The sequence below is a fragment of the Melanotaenia boesemani genome, chromosome 14, assembly GCF_017639745.1.
Source record: "Melanotaenia boesemani isolate fMelBoe1 chromosome 14, fMelBoe1.pri, whole genome shotgun sequence".
Lineage (NCBI taxonomy): Eukaryota > Metazoa > Chordata > Actinopteri > Atheriniformes > Melanotaeniidae > Melanotaenia > Melanotaenia boesemani.
Window position 1 is genome coordinate 9994731 of NC_055695.1, and position 20280 is coordinate 10015010.

Consider the following 20280-nt stretch of genomic DNA (forward strand, 5'->3'; position numbering starts at 1 on the left):
GATCATTAATTGGTTTATCTTGGAGATGTTTTATAGTAAAAAACTTCCATGTTTTCAAGCTTCACAGTTGAACGCTGAATGTCTAATAGCTTTTTTCCTCTGTGGTTTCACTTTATGGATTCCCATTATTTCCGGCGTAAAAACAACCTTCGTCTGTGACTCGTTGCCATCCTGACTTTTATGTTTTACTTATCTGATTTTGTGGACTCCTCGTGGAGGGGGGGTGCTGATGATCAGAGCGACTCCCTGGCTGCGGTGGGTGTGGTGGAGTCTGGAGTTTAAGGGCATTACTGTCAGAGAATGGCTAGGCAGAGAGCCAGACAGGGAGGTGTGGGGGGGTGTGTGTGTGTGTTTCTGTGTGACTGAGTTGGAGAGTGCCAGACCAGCTCATCGCAGTCCTGTCCCCCCCTAATCCCCCCCACTCAGTCCCAGCTCACGAGCTTCTCTGTGCCGGGGCTAAATCCCCACATTCTTCAGTCCTTCCCCGGACATGAAGTGCCTTTCTGGCCCCCACCAGTCCTTACTAGCCCCCACCCATTGTTCCTTGTCTGTACTTGGTCTCCATAGCCTCTTCACTTCCATGAGCCAGTCACCATCCACACAGCGTCTTTAGCGTGGCCTGGTGCTGTCATTGTTCTTGGCAGACAGAAGTAGCCCAATAATTTGGTCCTCTTCTGGACAAACCTTTTCAGATCAGTCAGCTCGGGTGGCTAATCCCTCTCATTTCAGCAGGAGCTTCCCAACACCAGTCCAGCTTTGTGTCTGTCCTGTCCCCCCTCCTCTCGAGTTTCATATTCTTTGTCTTTAAGTAAAGATTCAGAGGTTTTTGTTCAAGGTGGAATCGAGAAACAATGAATAATGGCTTCTCATCACTGGCTTTGCTTATGTTTATTTCATAAGGCACCTCAGTTTGCAAGTGTTTTTGCTGCTGTAATTTATAACTACCAGGGACCTGGAGGAAGGCAGCAAGTCAGGCTTTGATTCATTCTCATTATCAATCAGTTTGGATCAAATTTTCATAGTCTGTTATCATGATCTATTAAATTACTTCACAGTCAAAAGCTGTGGAGGCCAAATGTTAAATGTCTTGCTTTGTCTTAACCAAGTTTAGTTTACAAGTTAAACAGAAAAACAACAAATTCACAACTTTTTAAGGACCTAAAACTATGTAATGTGTTACATGAATATAGTTTAAAATGCTAATTAAAGCATAGTTAATAAAATAGGTCCATCCCTGTAGGTTGACTCAGCCAAATGAAAAGTAACCTGTAAACACCATGTTTTTTCAAAGATGAGGAGCATTATTTCAGTGACTGTACTAGGTTGTGATTTTTCAAGTAGAGATGATAAATCTGATTCAGTCTCAAATCATCTTTGTACATCTGCTGTACACTTGAAAGGAGAAAAAGTATTGATCTTTATTAATTACTCTCTCAGAAGAAATGCATCATCTTTCCTTTCTTGGGTTGTTGGCTGTTGTTGTTGCCAAATAAAAAGTAAATTAAGTACAGTATTAAATGTAATTGTTCTTGTTCTTTTCAGTGCACAGTGCAGGTGAAGCTGGAGTTGGGCCACAGAGCTCAGCTGAGGAAAAAAGTGACATCAGAAGGCTTCACCCATGACTGGATGGTGTTTGTTCGAGGGCCAGAGACCGGCGACATCCAGCACTTTGTAGAGAGAGTCGTCTTCCGCCTGCATGAGAGCTTCCCCAAACCCAAGAGAGGTAGGACCAAGCAACAACAGTTTGAACACATATTTACACATTCCTGCAACCTGAGTTTATTAGCAATACTGCCAAAAGATAACAACAAATAGTACATATGGAAAAGGAATGAATCAGAACTTTTCGACTCCTTCGTGGAATTAACACAGAAATATTAAACAGTTCTTGGTGTTGCTGCTGTCCCACCAGACATGACCAGAGTTCTCATTTTCTAATATTAAGTTGTTTACATCAGTTCCCACTGGTTGATTTTTTTAGATGCCAATCAGTGACACCAAAGCAGAGTGATCCAAAAAATTAAAAATGTGTTTTTCATCACTCTTTTGGTCATACAAAATACTTTTCCAAAGCTCCTTTTTTTTGTAATCATGCAACATAACCTTTTTCTTTTTTTGCCAACGATATAGACCATGTACTTTGCCGCTCCATTAATGAAATATATTTTATTTGGGACTCACTTGATAAGAGTAATGTGAATAAAAGACAACTTAAATGAGTATTGCAAGTGACAGGAATGTGTCTCGTCTGCAGTATGCAAGGAGCCTCCATACAAAGTAGAGGAATCGGGCTACGCAGGCTTCCTCATGCCTATTGAGGTTTACTTCAAGAACAAGGTGAGAACACCTGGATAAAGGCTTAAAAAACAGACTGTAGGTCCTTGATGTAGTTGTTGTAGTTGTATGAATAGACACAAGAAATGTTTGTATAAATGCTTAGATGATAAGATGAAAGGGACGTCTTCAGTGTGCTCATCACTTTTCTTTTTAATGTAATTTTAACCATCACATGCAGGGTGTCATCTTTTATAGCCATGGATATTATAGGAGACTGGCCAGTTTCATGTGCAGTTACATGTTCTCTGTGTGCTGTTGGTTTTTACTTATGACATTATTAAAATGATTCTCAAATAGTCTGTTAATGTAAGCCTTTAACACAAGAGTAAGATTTTACACTAACTTGCTGCATGAACAATGAATGAATACATGAAGAGGAAGAAGGGCAGAAAAAAAAACTCGCAAGTCTCAAAAATCTACTTAAAAACTACAAGAATACTACAGGACCATGAAATTGGTTGGAAAACAACAGATGTTAATACAATTAAGGAAAAAGTTGCATAGAAAAAGTACCCATAGATCCATTCTGATTAGGTTTAAATTCACCGTCCGCAGCATGTGAACCTCTTCCCTGATACGAATGACTCGAGTCTGAATGGAGGCAGGGACGACGTTTACATGCTCACAAGAATCCAAATAAGGAGAAACCATGTTTCAGTAGAAAACAACCCATGCTGATCAGGTTAATTCCTTGTACTGATAAAGAAAACTTCTTCTCTTTTACATGATATGTTACAAAATTACCGACAAAAATCATGAATAATCAGATTACTTATTGTATATGCATGTAAATGTAGTAATTGCCTTATTGTAGGTTTGAATGGGGAAAAGTTGAAATCCTACTTTTTGTTCTAGTAAACCAGTATGATTGAATGTGTAAATAAAACTTCTGTCTGATGTAAAGACGTTATTATTATGCCTGTATCAGACATTTAAGGCGCATTTATGCTCCCTTTGCGTACATAAATAGGTACGTCCATTTCAGTTGTCGCTGCCTTCATACTTTCATCCATCCCTTACGTTTAGCATGGTTGTTAGCCAATACCTCCACCAGAGGATGTTTAGAGCTCACCTCCAAATGTTTGCTCTGTCAGGTTACAGATCCACAATGGACCAAAATGGTCAGTGGAATTAACGGATGAAAAGCTCCATATCTGTCTTTTGCTTAGAGCATAAATGGGCCTCAAACAATAAAATAAAAACCACTCTACTCTCATTACAAGATAAGATCATTACCATTATCTCCTCCAGTTCTTTATGATATTAAACATAAAAACTGCTTCCAAATAAAGGCATTACATTTCATGTACATGCACTTGGCTTATACCTGCTTATCAGTGGATCTGTCGGAAACATTAATAAAACGTTTAAGGGTAAATATCAGCAACTATTAGTCCAGCATCACACTTGCAAAAAATACTTTTTGTTTGTAAAATCTTTCCAGAGTGGTTTGATAGAGTTTCCTCAGCTCTAACTGTCTCTCCTCTTTACAACTCTGCAGCTTCTCTCAGGAAGTTTCTTCTTATCAGTGTGCCGGCTCCAGCTATATCTGCCTGTTTTATTGACCTCCAGGTTGATAGTTCATTCATTCTGCTTTTATCTGTTGGGAAATGTGTAGGTATTGAGAGCTGCATGTGTGCTGAGCAACAAAACAGAAAGACAAACACAAGTCGGTTTGTTTCTCACATAACTGTTCGACGACTGTTAAAACACCCTTTATTCTCTCTTACTTTAGGAGGAGCCAAAAAGGGTTTGCTTCAACTATGACCTGTTCCTTAACTTGGAGGGCAACCCACCTGTCAACCACCTACGCTGTGAGAAGCTCACCTTCAACAACCCCACCAAAGAATTCAGAAGAAAGCTGATCAAAGCCGGAGGGGTGAGGCTGCCCGACACAGTGGCTCTTTACCAGGTTGACTGACTGAGGGTTAAGCAGCTGATTAGAGTCTGAAACAAACAGCACCGCGTGAATAAACAACCACATATTGGGTTTTACAATGATTTCTTAAATAGAGCTCTAAAATGAGAGAAGCTTACCATCCTGTTATCTGTGCACCAGTTTTAATCTTTAAACAATGTCCTCAATGCTGGGTGTGTGCAGGTTTTTTTTTGTCCTTAAGTCAACGCTGCAGCAAACACAGTCACTGCTGTAGTTGTATCACTACAGTCATTAAATAATAGCTGTCTAATAATGGGCTTGCAGCCAGTGAAAAACTAAAATAACTCAGAATCATTTTAAACTTATTTATTCATCCATTAATATGCTTTTCAGGCTCCAATGTTTAAATCAGATTGACTGTTTTATGTAAACCCACACAGACTTGCCTTTGTTTTATGTTGCAGTTGCTTGATGTTTGGTAGCAATATCTGAGTCCGTTACTCACCTGGTTTTCAGAGAACACCATGAGTGATGGCATCTTATTGGCTAAGATTATGTTAAGATGTTGTGGAATTTTTTTTCTAAGCTGAACAGAGTCAAAGTGTTGTAATTAATTTTAGTGACTTCCGCAGGGTTCCAAGATAATTTCAGGGGTCGCTAGCCCACATTTAGCAAATAATTTGCTATTTTTATTAGGGTTGTTGAAATTAAAATGTTAATGCAAAGAGATTAATCTGGGGAATTAAGGCGCTCATTTTTTTTTTATGCATTAATTATAATTATTAAAAAAACGAATTTGGCCTTATCTTGCTGATAGAAGCTGATCTTAGGCAGTAGGTGCTTTGTTGCAGAGGTGAATCCACAAAAAAAACTTTATCCTCCTTATTTATAAAGTTTCTGATAGTTTTAAAGGCTTACATTTAGTATTTTTTATCATCTGGTGTCCAGAAACAAAGTTATTTTGGGTGCTATTTTAAAAATTATGTTTGGGGCATATGTGTGCTTTGTCACAGCTGTGAACATAATCCACCAAAAAATACTTTATCTTCCTTATTTATGAAGATTCTGACTGTTTTCAAGCCTTATATTTAGAGGTTGGCTGCAAGATGACCCATTTGATACATCACACAATTAACCACTCAGTTTCCTGAACAACAATGTGTGTTATCTTTGGGGTTGTGTTTAAAAAAATTTGAGATTTTTTTTTTAATTATTTTTCGTTGCATATAAAGCGTAGAAGTTGTTTACTGTTGGCAGAGAAAGACTGACTTTTGTCACTTTAATTGCAGATATTGGTGGTCCCTGAAGGGGAGGCTGTGTCGAGGCCCAGTCCGGATTACCCAATGCTCCCCACCATCCCACTTTCTGCCTTCTCAGACCCCAAGAAGACCAAGACCTCTCATGTATCAAAGGTCAGACCAAAATAATGACTCTTTTAAGACCATTTTGGTGTGTTGTTTGCAGCTCAGCTGGTCTGTTGCGTTAAAGCATTTATCCATAATGTGATGCTACTTTATTGATCAATCCCAAGGTTTTTTTTTTGTTCTTTTTTATGAAAACTTCATGGGTAGATGGCATTTAGAAAACAATTAAAACGGTTAGTAGAAGAAGCTGACTTGAGCTTGTAATTGTTACCAGCTGTGTCCGTGCATCTGCATGCAGAATTACTCAGCCTGCTTATCTGCCAGCCGAGGGGGCATTTCAGAAAGAAACAGAAAACTGCCTCCTTTATATTTTCCAATGTGGCCTTAATTCAAACAGTATAGATCTGATAAAGCCTTAGAAACTGAAACTAGACAAAACTGGCCTTTGTCAGCCTTGGTTGTTCTCACTGTTCTTCACAAAGTTTTGTTCTTTGTATAACGACCATTTAGTGCCTGCTAACAAAGTCTGATTGAAATGGTTTACTAAAGTTTAAAACCCACAATGGTGAATAAATTAAAAGTTGTGATTATGACAAATAATAACCTGTCACTGAAACTAAATTTCCCCTTTTCATAATGATGTGGAAATGCATGTTTCGTCAGTTCATATTTTATTGTGGTGTGTGTGGGCGTTTGTCGAGCACAGTTTGATGAAGAATGAGAACTTGAGTGCGTCCAGCTGTGTCCATCTGCTGGCATAAAAAAGTCAGTGAAGGTTTTGATATCACACAAGCTTTATTATTCCACCCTATGAGCCTTTTCTTAATATATAATTAAGAATTTTATGTATTGTTCAATATCATAATTTCTAAATCTGGCAAAAATAATATTTTCTATGTGGAAATAATGCTTTGCAAGAAGCATTTCTTTTGAATTGATATGAGGTAAACTGATTGTTTCTGCCTATATTATGTGTGATTAGCTTTGCTAGCAGCAGTTCTTTTGTTTTTTTGACCTAGCATAAGGTTTTCATACAACTATTAACTTTTCTGTGTAATCGTAGATTTGTGTACTCAGATGCTACCTCGAGCATTTCTGGCTTTTAGGAAAATACTAAGAGGAAGTGGTGGGAAAAATGTAGGTGGTAGATTTGCATGTTTTAATATTCAATAAAGCATCATTTTGTGATGCAGTAGATTTCTGCTGCACTATTTGCCGCCCTCTGATCCAGACAGCACAGATAGAACAGTGAAGACCATGTCCTCAAGTAAATGAAAGAAAAGATTTTCCCCAAACTGATAACTGGGTTGCTCATTACCGCAGTTAACAAGTAAGAAGCTAGTCAGCTTCCTTTATAACAGCAAGTGTTAAAAACTTACTGTGGAAGAGGAAAAGTGATATTATCAGCTGACTGTAGCCATTTAGACAACCTCAGTTTGTTAGACATAACATTAATATAATATAGTAAGAAAGTCCTTTCCTCATGGAGACTTTAGTGCTTTACCTTGGTCCATTATCAGCTGTTTGTCTGAATGAAGCTGTAAGAAAGCTTACTGTAAATGTAACGGTGATGTCTGTCGTTGCTTTAATAGATTTATGAACATTGATCTTACGTAACTTATGTATGAAAGTTATGTAAGATGCCTGTCCTTTATATATTGTTAAATGTCCGCTGTGGGAAAGGTCTTTTCTGATAACTTCAGGCCATCGTAGCTTAACTGTGAGTCTAGCCAGATGATTAAATGTGTAATTCTTTCATTTATAATCAAAGCCTACTGTTTGACCGCTGTTCACTGATGTTGGGAGCATATTCTCAATCTGTTACAATTCAGCTCAAAGCAGTCATGCATCAGTTTAGCCTTACAGCGCTGCTAGACTGCAGGTTTTCAGTTTACACTTATCTAGACTAATTTTCTCCACACTGAAAATTTTTTTAGTTTTACATCCACAATAAATGATGTGATTACATGTCAGATGACACTGGCAGGGCCTTATTTAGAAACCGAAGGGGTGATAACGTATTTAAATGCTTTGAGGCTTTTGAGCGGCTCAGCCTGCCTGTTGTTATCCTGACTCGTGTGCTACACGACCGCTTTGTTGATGACAGTGCTTTTCTTCAGGAACCCAGCAAAGAAGGAAGTGGTGGCAGCAGCAAAGGACCCAAACCACACAAGCTGACCAAGGAGCACCGGGAACGACCACGAAAAGACTCTGAGAGCAAAGCCACGTCAAAAGGAGACGAGAGAGATGGAAACAGCAAGAGTAGCCGTGACCCTTCCTCATCGTCGTCTTCGAAAAAGCCTGCAGAGATCAAAGTAAAAGATGAAGTTAAGGTCCTACCCAAGGCAGCTTTCAAGGAGCCTAAACTCACTCTGAAGGAATCAAAGATGGAGGGCATGTCCCCTAAAGGTGGAGGGGCAGGAAGCGGAGGGGGAGGTGGGGGAGGAGGCGGGGGAGGGCCGGTGGAGTCCAAAGCTCCGGGGAAACGACCCTCCACGGTGGAGTCTCCCAAACCCAGCGCTAAGAAGCTGAAGAAGGGCAGCTCTGAGGGACCGAAGGGGCCGACAGGTGGGGCCTTCACAGGAACATCGCCTCGGGTCTCTTCGTCCTCTGCAGCCAGCCAGGCCTACGCCGAGAAGAAGCCCCCCAAAGAAAAAGGGCGCTGGCCCAAAAGCAAAACTGAAACACAGGAGCTGAAGGAGCACAAGAAACTTCAAGAGTCAGAGGAGTCAAATTCGGAGGATGAAGCGTCATCCAAGTCAGAGGTAGGAGGAAACATTCACATGTGAACTAGATAGAGCTGTCATGGCATCTGTCATATAGAACAAATTAGAATTTGTTTTCTTGTTTAACCGGTTGTCTGGTTGGTTGAATTGTAGATTTTCCTATCCATGTCTTTTTACACAAAAGTGTCCTTTTCTGATTACAGTAAACTTACTTTAAACTAGCCTGATTTACTTTTTGACATCAACTAACTTATTTGTCGTTTACATCTTGGTGATGGACAATTAATTATCTGTCATTTTGAGATAATGGTTGTCAAGTTTCACAATACTGATCCCAAATTTTTTCATAAGAGCCTCGAAACAAAAAGATTAGACATTTCCATTAAATGTGGATGCTGTAGAACATTTATTTAGTTAATAATTGCCCAGAAGACAGAGTGCAGAATAAATCTACTGAAATAAACAGAATGCAGCGATTTAGTGACTCATTCTTCATTATTGTTAGATTGAGGTATTTTCTCACCAGCAGAAGAAGTGATAACATGATGCTAGCATTAGACACCAGCCACTAGATAAAACCCACATTGGTTTATCTCTGTTCTGTTTGACTCATCTTTTTTTTTTCTTCTCTTACAGCAGTCGGCTCCTTCGAGTCCCTCCAATTCCAGTTCCAGTTCTGACTCCAGTTCAGATTCAGACTTTGAGCCTGTACAGAAACAAGGACAAGGTAAAGAGTGTTTCAGTGTGATAGCACTGTTCAGATGGCTCTTTTGGATTAAACAAATTGCCGCTCTAAGTTTAGAGTTGATTGGTTGTAAAAAATGCAAATGGTCAGACCTTTAGTCAAGCAAATTTAGACCAATGTGACGTCTGCTTTGTGTGTTGCACCATCTTGTGGTGCCGCCATTTTTGTGGTGGCAACCTTGTATCTGCTGCTGTCTGCCGACACTGACAGCAGAATGGATATCTGGACTGACGACGTTAGGCAGTAGCTCACAGTCACTGATGAAGGTATCTTATCTGCCAATCTTGAAGTTATTTTGTTTTTTGTGCTAGTTAGGCATTTGTTAGGACAAAAACCAGAATGGTGAAAGCAGAAAGGCAGGGATAAAAGTCCATTCGACATTCCTTCTCATCTCCGTAGTGTAATACTACTGTACTAGCCATCGTTTAGTTGTAGTCAACCACTGCAGACTAATGATCCTAATAAATGAAATATTTCATTTTAATCATAGGTATTCAAGATTATTTCATCAATCACTTAGCTTGAGCAACCTAAACCTGCCTGCACACACTCATGCAGTCTGTGTGTGTTGCTCTTGATTAACATGTACCAGCAGTTATGCCAATTTCATAGCTGTCTTCTGAAAACTAGAATATAATATTTTATATGAGATGCAGGGAAAATAAAGTTACCAACATGTCTGGTTTAAGGGTCCAATGTCATCATGTCTCAGTCCAGCATGAAGTACAGCGTAATCAGGTTTTGTAAATTAGACATTTTTCTGATCTGCTGTATGTAGTTTCCTCATTTAAAGATGAAAACACAAAGACATTTCATGTGTCACGTTTTAACAATAAAACCTATCACGCAACTTTCACGCTTTTACAATAAACTGAGGTTAGAACGAAAGTCCAAATGTTTTTTTCCCCTCACGTAGCAGGTCTGCGCTTAGTAACATTTCACATTATCTCCTAAATGAGTATTTTACTCTCAGCAGCAACCCCTTGTCCCTTAGTCCATTTTCAATAACTAGCATAGAAAACCTGACTAACTGCACCACCCTAAGCTTGACAGCAAAGTGGAAACGCAGAATTTAGTGTTGGATTGACAACTTTTCACTGAAACTTGCTGTTGTTGGGAATAAAATCCTTTCTGTTATTATTCTTGACCCACTTCTGTGGAGCATCCCTGTCTTCTGCCCACCCAGGGAGACTGTGTAAACCGAGGTCTCAGACAGGGATCTTTGTGAATTAAAGGTCCATGTTCTTCGCATTCAGTTTTTTTCCACAACTCAAGTTTTCCACTGCTGAGCAAACCAGAACCACGCATGTCCTCCAAGATTTCCTTGACATTGTTAAGAAGTAAGCAGTGGCATTAAGAAAATGATCCGATTCTCTTCACAATAACTTCTGTCAGGCACACAAGTGCCACCGCAAAAATGGTGGACGGTTTACTTCCAGTATTTGCCCGGATTAGTCAATAGGTTGTGTGACTCGCTATTTTTTCCACAGGCCCGCTGAGATCCATGGTGGAAGAGATCCAGTCAGAAGAGTCGGACGATGACGACAGCAGCTCAGAAGAAGAGACGCCCATCAAAACTAACCCAGCCAACCGCGACTCTCGGTCTGTCTCCCAGTTTACATCAAGATCAGCGATTTAAAAAAAAAAAAAAAAGATCAGCGATTTTACATTTTACAGATCTCTTTTCTGGATTTAACTAATCCAATTTTATTTTTATTTTGTTCTAGGTTTTAGTCTAATTTAGTCACTTTACTAACGAGACAGAGAGCCAAAAGTAACTAAAACTGTCACATGCACAGATGCACGTACCACACTAAGCAGTAAGACCGTGAGTTGTCTGTCAGTCAGTGTGTGATTGACCCTTGACCTCACCTTGTACCCCTGCCAGACTCAGCCTGGACAGCGAGAGTGACAGCAGTGACGGCTCACACCGCCCCAGTCGAGACCCCGCCCCACCCCCACAGAAACACAGCTCCTCCAATAACAAAGTGAGTCAAACATACCCCACTTTACTTTGAGCTGTCATTAAACAGGATAATAAACAGTTAACGCACCGTTATATGAAGGAGATTTAAAACTGTTAAACAATTCTGATCCATCTCAAGTGCACTGTGTGTATTTTTGTATTATTGTATTTTTAAAGTATTATTCGTGAAGGAGGGAAGAAAATACACTTAATTTCAGATTAACTTCAGGGTAATTATTGCTACTTGATTTCTGTTCTTTTATTTTTGTGTAGTGAGTCAGATCAACTTGGGGATTTACTACTGCATGTTTAAGGAGCAATGTGAGAGGAACATTATCAAATCATAATTACACAAGTTAAACACTTTTGGCTTCTGCTCCGCTCAAATTGCTTTAAGCCATTCAGCGGAGACTCCAAGAACCTGCAGTGTTTTAGCAGTGCACTGGGCTCCACTTACATTTCAGCTTTATTAAATATCAGAAGTGTCCCAGATAGTCTTTCTGGTATCACATCACCAGCTTTGTGTTAATGCTTCCTTTCCTGCTTTGTGTCTCTTTTGCTCTTGTTTCTCTGTACTGCAGGTGGTCAGAAAGAGTCCAGATTCCTCATTTCGCTCAGAGAAGGTGATGAAGAAGGGATACGACAAGGTAGGAAGGGTAAATCAAACTTTTTTTTTTACACTTCAACTCTCACACATGCTGCGTTCAGCCAATGTTCAATGAATCCAGGATGCAAGACTATCCAGTGAATTGATTTATCTGTGCAGGCAAAGGCTTTTCTTTCACTTTTCTTACAAGATGGAGTATGTGTATTGAGTGTGTGAAGCCTAGCCATTGATCAGTCAGTCATTTCCTGAAGTTATGTGGACCTATCCTGACACATCTAATCAGTTTAGTTATTCAGTAACTTGTTGTGTAAAATCCTTTTGTTTGGAAGTTTACACACACGGGAATATTTAGATTGAATTGTTCTTTTCCGGTGGCAGGCATTTATTGTAACTTGTGTTAGACTCTACGGATTTGTTGGTGCTGAAAGTTTCAAAAGCTCTTTTAACCTGTCAAAGCTTCTTAATTTTCCATCGCTGATTATTATTGACTGCTGCTGGTAGTCTCTCTGTTTCACATCACCTACTGGAGTTGCTAACACATGATGTTTTTCTTTATCGTGGTTGTCACCTAACGTGCTTCATCCGTTTGCGCTGTGGTTCATGGACAAAGCCCTTGTACCTTGCAAGCTCTTAAAATATCCGTTTGGCTTGGGCTCCATGAACATTGATCCTGTATGTTAATTTTATGGATTATCAACATCTGCGATACTTGACACCAAGTGTATGCATGGCATAGTGCACCCGCAATGAACAATCACATCATATGTTCTCATCTGTTCTAAATAGTATCCAACAACCATCTCAACTGGAATTTATCTTAAAGTGTTTCCATAGAGTACTCTTATGGTTGGCCTGTAAGACTGTTGTGACTGGGTAAAATGTGTTCAAGACCTAGTTCTATACTTTGAAATTCAGATTGTGTTAAAAGCCACAAGTGCTTATTTTTAGATTCACAAATATGCCCCAACATAAAACCACTATGCAAGAAAACCAAATCATAGCGGCAAACTTCTCATCCACTCAATTTTGACTTTCCCAGTGCATTTATAAACTCTATTCACTGACCTCCTACATCTCCCTCATAACTCCTGCAGGCCTACACGGAAGAACTGGTGGACCTCCACCGCAGACTGATGGCATTAAGGGAGCGAAACGTCCTCCAGCAGGTGTGTGCTCATTCCTCTATGTTGAACATTAATATAACGTTGAATGTGGAGATGATGGAACATTTGGTATTAACTGAAAAACAAATGTCCTGCATCATGTATGCAGTTGTCACCAAGATGAACAGACTAGCAGTCATACTAACTGACCCACCTCTCTGTCAGATTGTCAACCTGATCGAGGAGACGGGCCACTTCAATGTGACAAACACCACCTTTGACTTTGACCTCTTTTCACTGGACGAGTCCACTGTCCGCAAACTACAGAGCTACCTGGAAGCGACGGCCACGTGACAGGAAGCAGAAGCCGGTGTGTGGATGTCAGCGGCGGAGGTAGCCTCGCCATTAACGTCTGCTCTTTAAGGAGGAGACGAGCAGCCAAATCTGCCGCAGCCTTTTCACAAGCCCGACTGAAGCATCAACCAACTACCACACGAACAAACGCAAGCACACAACACCACCTTCGGATGGCCCTGGGGAGAAAACTGGAGGAGGCGAGGGCGGGAATGCCACAGAATCTGTACTCCGTCTATAGCCAGGATTTTCACTACACATCTCTTGTCTTGAGTATGTGCAGAGCTGTGGAATTCACCCCACACCCCTTTCATTCACCCTCCTGCACTCATATTGCTCCGCCTTTACAAACCTAATACTTCCCCTCCTTCTCCTCTTCTTCCCCGTTGACATCCACACTCCTTACTTGGCAGAACACTCCAGTTCCCTCCCCCTTGTTGTCAGCTGGAGCTCATTTCTCTCCCAACATATTCTTGAGTTTTGTGTTTGTGTGTGTGTGTGTGTGTGTGTGTGTGTATGTATGTGTGTGTGTGTGTGTCTTCTGAGGTTAAAGAGATGCTGTCTTTGTGGTTACTGACTTCTCTTTGTTTGTTAAACTTGATCATGAACAGCTGCTTCAGTTCCTTCCTCAAACACACACATGCATGCCAACAAACATTTAGGTTGCACTTGACTGTTAGCCCCCCTATTTAGCATCGATTGCTAGCATAAAACACTGACTTAATGTGACTTTAGAGCACACTTTAATGTAGTTGCAAGCACATATGTTTATTAGTCAGAAAAAAAGAAAACTTTAGTTTAACTGACTCAAACAGACGTGAGGAGACACTGACCTTGTGTCATCAGTTATGATTGACATTTAACTGAACTCCTCAAATGGCCTCACAAGTCTGGGTTGGTGTTTAAGCTCAGAATGAATGAAAATGTGTTAAATATAAAAAGTCTTTAAAGGAAAATTGTTAGCAAGTACATTAAAGTGTGTGTATTTTTTTTTTAAAGTTCTTGTACGTGCTAAAAGGGGGGTAGAAGAACGAACATTTCCTCTGCTTCTTCCACTTCACTGTACATGAAAACACTGAGATGTCAGCTGTGTGTCTGCGTGAGACTGCTGAGGTTTTTCTGTTATCTGAACATCTGAAAACATGTTCTGTTGAGTTTCCCCTCTGCTTCCTCACACTGAAAGCTGAGCCTTGACCTCCTACCAACAACTCCCCCTCCCTCCCTCAAAAAGGCCCCTTACACCTCCCCCCTCCATCCTCCCTTATTCCCTATAATGGCGTGCATGAAAGGGCTCGACTGCTCGCGACCAGAGCGATGGAGGATCACTCCTGAATTGCCTTTCTAGGTGGTGGGTAGGGGAGGGTGGGTTTAAAAAGCCGTGAAAAAGTAGCCATACTTGTTTCCCAGAATCCAAAAATAAGAGTAAAATAGGGGCCACGCTTTTTTATGTTTTATTTTTCTACAAGTGCATTTTGTGTATTTATTCCCAGACTGCGGTTAAGATAACCTGTGAGCTATGAATGTATATCACTTTTACTTTTCTAAGGCTAGCAACAGCCCCACTCTAGTGCCTTTTTCTGCAACTTGCAGTGTGAGGGGGGGTGCGCGGTCTGTTAGTCATGCCCACACAGATTCAAGACCAACCCCCCCCCCTACAATACCCCCCTTGGGGAAACAAGTGTTAATTGGGATGCCTGAAAATCCAGTATTGTCTTAATGGCTTCCATCCCTTCCAGTGTCTTTTAAGGCTGTTTTCCTTTTATCAAAATCTCTGTTCATGGAGCCGGCTAGATGGTGATTCGTCATTGATGGGTGGTCATGTTTTTGTGTTCTTGCTCTCTGAGATTAGGTTTAGGATTTTTTACTTTTTTTTTTTTTTTTAAGAGGAAGCACCAGTTGACTGTGGTAGTTTCTCAGTTTAATTAGCTCTAGTAAGAGCTGTGCCAGCTGTGTTTTTGCTTTGTGTGTTTTGTGAGAGTGTTGTTGTTAAAAAAAAGAGTCCGGGCTCTCTCTTGAAGCAGCTTCAATCGTTTGAACTAATGGTGGGGCATTTGATACGTGGATGGCAAGCACTTACACAGCAACAATAATGGACATGTAAGCAGAACAAGGAGCAAAGAAAACTTTTTTTTTTCTCATTTCTCTCCCTTCAGAGGCTGGAATTGTTTCACTGAGGCCTGAATCGAGAAGTCAGACTCTTTATGGATAACTCGCTTTAAAGGTTTAACAAAACTGGCTCCCATTAACCAACTAGCAGATTAGTGAGCATCAGCTTCATGGCTTAGTTGGTTTAATAATGAGCATAAACAACATTGCACATTGTAGATTTGCTTTTCTTTACACATTTAATATATTAATTAGCAGCAAAAACAGTTTTCTGTTCTTCTTTCTTTAAAATATTGTATGATTTTGTTAGAGAAAGCAGTAGATTATACTCTGATTGACACTGGCCGATATTGGCATATATCACAACCCCAAGCAGTTGGTAAATAAACTTGTGTGTCCTCTGTGGTGGACAGTGTTTTAAAACAGTTTTTGTCATGTCTGCACTTCAGTTGCTTGTTATTTATCTTACAAATATGCTGACAGGCTACCAGACTTATGCTTAAGTCTGTCAGTTAGTTTTGAAAGAGGAAATTGGGATATGCACCAACATTTTATGAGGCTTCCTTTAACCATCCTCCTTCAACTTTGATTTTATCTGGCCTGGCAGTTTTTGCATACTCTTTAAGACAAATAAATGGCACTGAAAACATACCTGCAGGTTTACTGGCCTTCTTCTACCAAGGATGTCACAGGAAATAAATTGAGAAAAACAGGGAGATAAAGCCAAATTCCTAATTTTATCCCTTATACCTATGCCTCCATTTTGCAGAGCCATCCATCTACATGGCCTAAAAGCTGTAACTAAAACAAGTGGTTGCACCTATTCTACCCATCAATTTCTAACATATAGTGCAAAGCATGCTACCCATGGCTACCAACATGATCAACATAAACCTTTTTAATGCACTGATAGGTACTGCAAAGATTATTATGCTCCATTACGGCAGCTCAGAGGATCACACTGGAACTGGGTCTGAACAGTTTTAGAAATCAAAGTGACAATCATGAGTTTAACAAATTTACATCTACACACTAAAAATGAGCACCTAGGTAATTACGTCGAGTTGTTTTCAGTGCAGTCTTTTTATTAGGATGTATGAGACGAAGTTAATAAATCCCAGGCACTTATCAAATGAATTAATAAATAACTGAAAGCCATGATTAGGTTAGCAGATTCGTCATGGTTACAGTGGATGTTGCACTCTGATTTCAACAACTTGATTATAGTTTATGACTGCGCAGTATATCAGAAATGTAACATTATTGCAGTATACATATCGCTAAGGCTTCTGGCTTTAAACAGGACAAACACAGGTGTATTAATGAGGGCTGCACCCCATTTTAGAGGAAGATTAGCATCTATTGAAATATTTATGTATTGCTAGTCATATCATTGTAATATTCAGCAATGACATCGCATGTTCCGTGTTTTCCTAACATCATACAGCCCTACTGCAATTTAAATATGACCAGATAAATACTGGGGGTCTGACAGGCATGTAGATGTTTGTTTTGTTTTTGTTTTTTTTTAACCATGAAATAATGAGCAATAACTTTTGTTGAACCATACTGTATACAGACTTTCTCTTTAGCTTTCCATATCAGTGAACATAGAAGCACAGTCTCTAGATATTCTCTGTACAATATAATACCAACTCTTCAGTTGTAGCGTATTTTAAGGTTTGATTATTGTATTATTTGATTATTATGTATTTTTATGTCTTTTTTATATTTACTGTATATCCCCTTCTTGTTTTTAGTTTTTTTTTTTATATTTGTAACTCCCTCGTGTTTTGTTGTTGCACTGACCAAATCTCACCATCGGTTTCACCGTATTATCAGTGACACTACCGTTGATCCATTTGGCTGCAACTGGCAGTGGGTTAACACAACCAGGAGCCAGTTTTGTGAGACCAGTTTATAGTCTTTTTCTGAAGCTGCAAAACCTCCAGAAACAGATGAACTTGCTTCATGATTCAGGCCCCTCATGTATTAATTCCTTTGGCCCTTCTTGGCTTCAAACACACAGGCTTACAATGCAGACACACCAGCCCACTGTGGGACAGTCCTTTGGTAAGCAGTCCACTTCCTCGCCTCCTCATCTTCCTGCTGATGGTGTTTTTATTCTGACACTTCGATTTAATAGCTTTAATACTTGGCCCTCTTTTTCCTGTTGTCCCACCACATGTACACACCCTCTTACTGTAAACATCGTCTGAGCACGGAAATTTTTCTCAGTTTAAAAAAAGAAAAGAAAACCTGGATCCACGCCGCCTTATGTGCCCTGCAGTAACCTCCCTTCTGCCCTCTCCCCCCTCTCCCCTCCGTGCCACCTTCCTCTCCTCAAGGTGTGCCTCTGTCAACAGAACTTCAGGCCGTGGTTTCTGAGAACTAACTTTGCAGCTGTGTGAGTGACGTATGCGAGTGTGTTCGTCAGTTGATGAAGAACAACTTTCTGTCCTCCTCTCTGTGCACCGATGTGGGAACTTTTAAGTCCTAGTTCATGAACTCTGACCTTTGACCAGGCACTCATTCAGTCCCTTTTGGTGGTGGCGGCGAGGGGGCGAAGCCCCTCTGTCTATCCACAGTCAATGTTTTATTTATGGACCTCTGCACTTTTGGCTGTGATGACTTCAGTACTTAAGTAGTTACCTAAACTGTATTTTTAAGGATTTTATACAATATTTACATGCAATACAATATGAATTGAGTTTTTTTATTTGCCAACTTTTTTGGTTTTGTTATTTAATTGTCTTTACTTTGGCATGTGTTGTCATCTTTCACCAACAAACATGCCTGTTGAATCTAATTTTGGCATGATGTTGTTATGCGGGGATGTTCTCTGTACGTTTTTTGTGTTTCTGAATTCTGATGACAGCTGAACACGAAGAAGCTGGTGTAGGAAAATCTTTGCTGGATGAACGAAACGTTGTCCCCCTCTGCTTTGAGTACAAATAACTGGACCAGAAGGGAGGACACCAGTTTTGTTTTGTTTTTTTCTTCCTTGTGTCATGTATGGCTCGCTCTGATTTTTGTACGCATTCATAGGAGTGTCATTGTCACTTGATTTAGGGATAACTTAAGCATGAAGAAACGCACCATAGGATACAAAGTTGCAAAGTGAGGGAAGCTGTTCTGGTGGTAAAAGTGTCATTTGTTTTAGCCAGAAATGGGGAAATTAATAAAAATAAATAATTAAAAATCTGTAACTTAATTACTCCCAGGATGTATTGCTACAAGCTGTAAAGATAAAGGTTTGGTGAAAACACAACTGCAGTTTGGATCGGATTGAATATAGCATGTATGGTGCCTTGATTATTTTAAAATCAACTCTTTTTTTAAGTTTATACTTTTCTTACTTGTATGGACTATTTTTCCTCAACTGAGCTGAGGATCATGGGTACTGTAGTGTTTAAGAGTCATGCATTGGACAAAAACAAAAAATCCTTAAAGGTGATCATACGACCCAGAATTTGTAATATTATTGAAAACAGACAGAAAAACAACAGCAGTCCCTTCACTTTCTAACTCTGTGACAGTGGAACATTTCAGCTGAGACTATATTATATATATGTGTATGATACTACAAAGGTAGATTATCTACTGTGTGGATCTTTAGCAGACAAAGTAAAAGAGCAAATGGTTCCTTGCAGATGTGTGGAGGTGGGTGGGAGGGGCATGTGCAGACGGGGTGTTTCCTGTGTCAGTGGTGTCATAATGTGTCTGTGACAAGGGGACAAGGTTGTCTGTATTTCTAAAGGTTTAGTTTTTTTGTTTTGTTTTTTTTAATGGGGCTAAAGGGGGAGGGATGGGGAGGGTTGAGTATGAAATGTGTTCCATGTATGTGGTCAAAGCAACAACGGGCAGAACAAATGAACTGGATAGCAGAAGAACAATTTGGTATTTTTAAAAAGAAACACTTGGCATTGCGATGCCACCATGTGGCCATGTGATGCAAGTCGTTAACAAGGATGAAACATGTTATTTTAATGTTAATTTTTATTTGGAAATCATATTATTAATAAAGTCATTAAGTACTGTTGTCCCCGTGTGTCTGATCATTGACTGCTGTGTGACCCGGTGAAGAGTTCACGGAAAGTTCATGTTGCGGTCGCTGCGATCTTTGGGGTTAAAAGGACAAGCAGCAGGTTGGCCATAATGGCACTATGAGGAGGGATGTCTGCTGGCAAACACTGATCGATAAACTCAAACTAACAGCCTTTATTAGTAGAAACCACTTTGACATGTCTCTGCAGGAAAAGAGCAATGGAAAATGAAGTTAACGACCTCTGAATGCTGTTTAGATGCTTCAGGTTCAGGGTCACAGTGATGCTGATTCACTGAGCAGATGTCTGCATCATTTGCAATACAAGTCAGAATGTGTGCTTTTAAGAAAGGCCTGCCATCAGACGGGAACTCAATTGGCTCTTCAGGGACGATAAGGGAGCTGTATTAGAAAACTTTAATAAATATGCATTTTACTGTTGTTGCTGTTTTTATGTGATGGTGTGGGGTGTCCCTTTTTAACATTTATTAATTATCTCAGTTGAGAAATTAGCCTCTGCATTTGACCCGTCTGTAGATTCCCAAGCTAAATGTTGCAAGATAATTTCAGGGGGTTGCCAGATCATTGTTAAAAAATAAACTAATTAATTAAAAATATAGCCTACATTTATCAAATAAACATATTTTGGCTGCGAACACCAGCGTAAGTTATCTTGAGGGTTGTGGCTCAAAAAGTTTGGGAACCACTGCACTAGAGAGCAGTGGGCTGCCATGTTGGACCAATTTGTTGGTTAAAGGCCTTGCTTTTCTTTTTTTGCAACACAGAAAAACACTTTGAAGAAAAAGTGACATGCAAGACTACTCTAATTACTCTTTACCACAAAAGTATTTGCTTCTTGTCACATGATTTCTGTTGCTCAGGGAGGAGGGGTTATGAAACTGCAAAACCAATACTGGCCCAGAGACTAGAGAGACAATAATGCATGTAGAGTAAAATATTCCTTATTTTCAAAGGAATTACTGGAATGACAACTACACTCTCACCTGACCAGGAGTAATTTGTACTACAGATAACTACCATATCCACA

General features: G+C 39.9%; 1 protein-coding gene across 2 annotated transcripts in view; it reads left to right on the top strand.

The window, feature by feature from the left end:
• Positions 1-19229, top strand: part of mllt1a (MLLT1 super elongation complex subunit a) — a 24170-nt gene extending 4941 nt beyond the window's left edge. Inside the window, exons 2-12 of one of the 2 annotated variants that reach the window (XM_042006435.1) lie at positions 1543-1723; positions 2255-2337; positions 4073-4216; positions 5506-5628; positions 7701-8345; positions 8943-9033; positions 10542-10653; positions 10940-11039; positions 11599-11673; positions 12719-12790; positions 12953-19229. In XM_042006435.1, coding sequence (XP_041862369.1) covers positions 1543-1723; positions 2255-2337; positions 4073-4216; positions 5506-5628; positions 7701-8345; positions 8943-9033; positions 10542-10653; positions 10940-11039; positions 11599-11673; positions 12719-12790; positions 12953-13081 — 1755 coding nt within the window. In that variant the 3' untranslated portion in view covers positions 13082-19229. The remainder of the gene's footprint in view (positions 1-1542; positions 1724-2254; positions 2338-4072; positions 4217-5505; positions 5629-7700; positions 8346-8942; positions 9034-10541; positions 10654-10939; positions 11040-11598; positions 11674-12718; positions 12791-12952) is intronic. The other variant, XM_042006437.1, reaches the window with a different exon arrangement.
• Positions 19230-20280: the final 1051 nt, after the last annotated feature.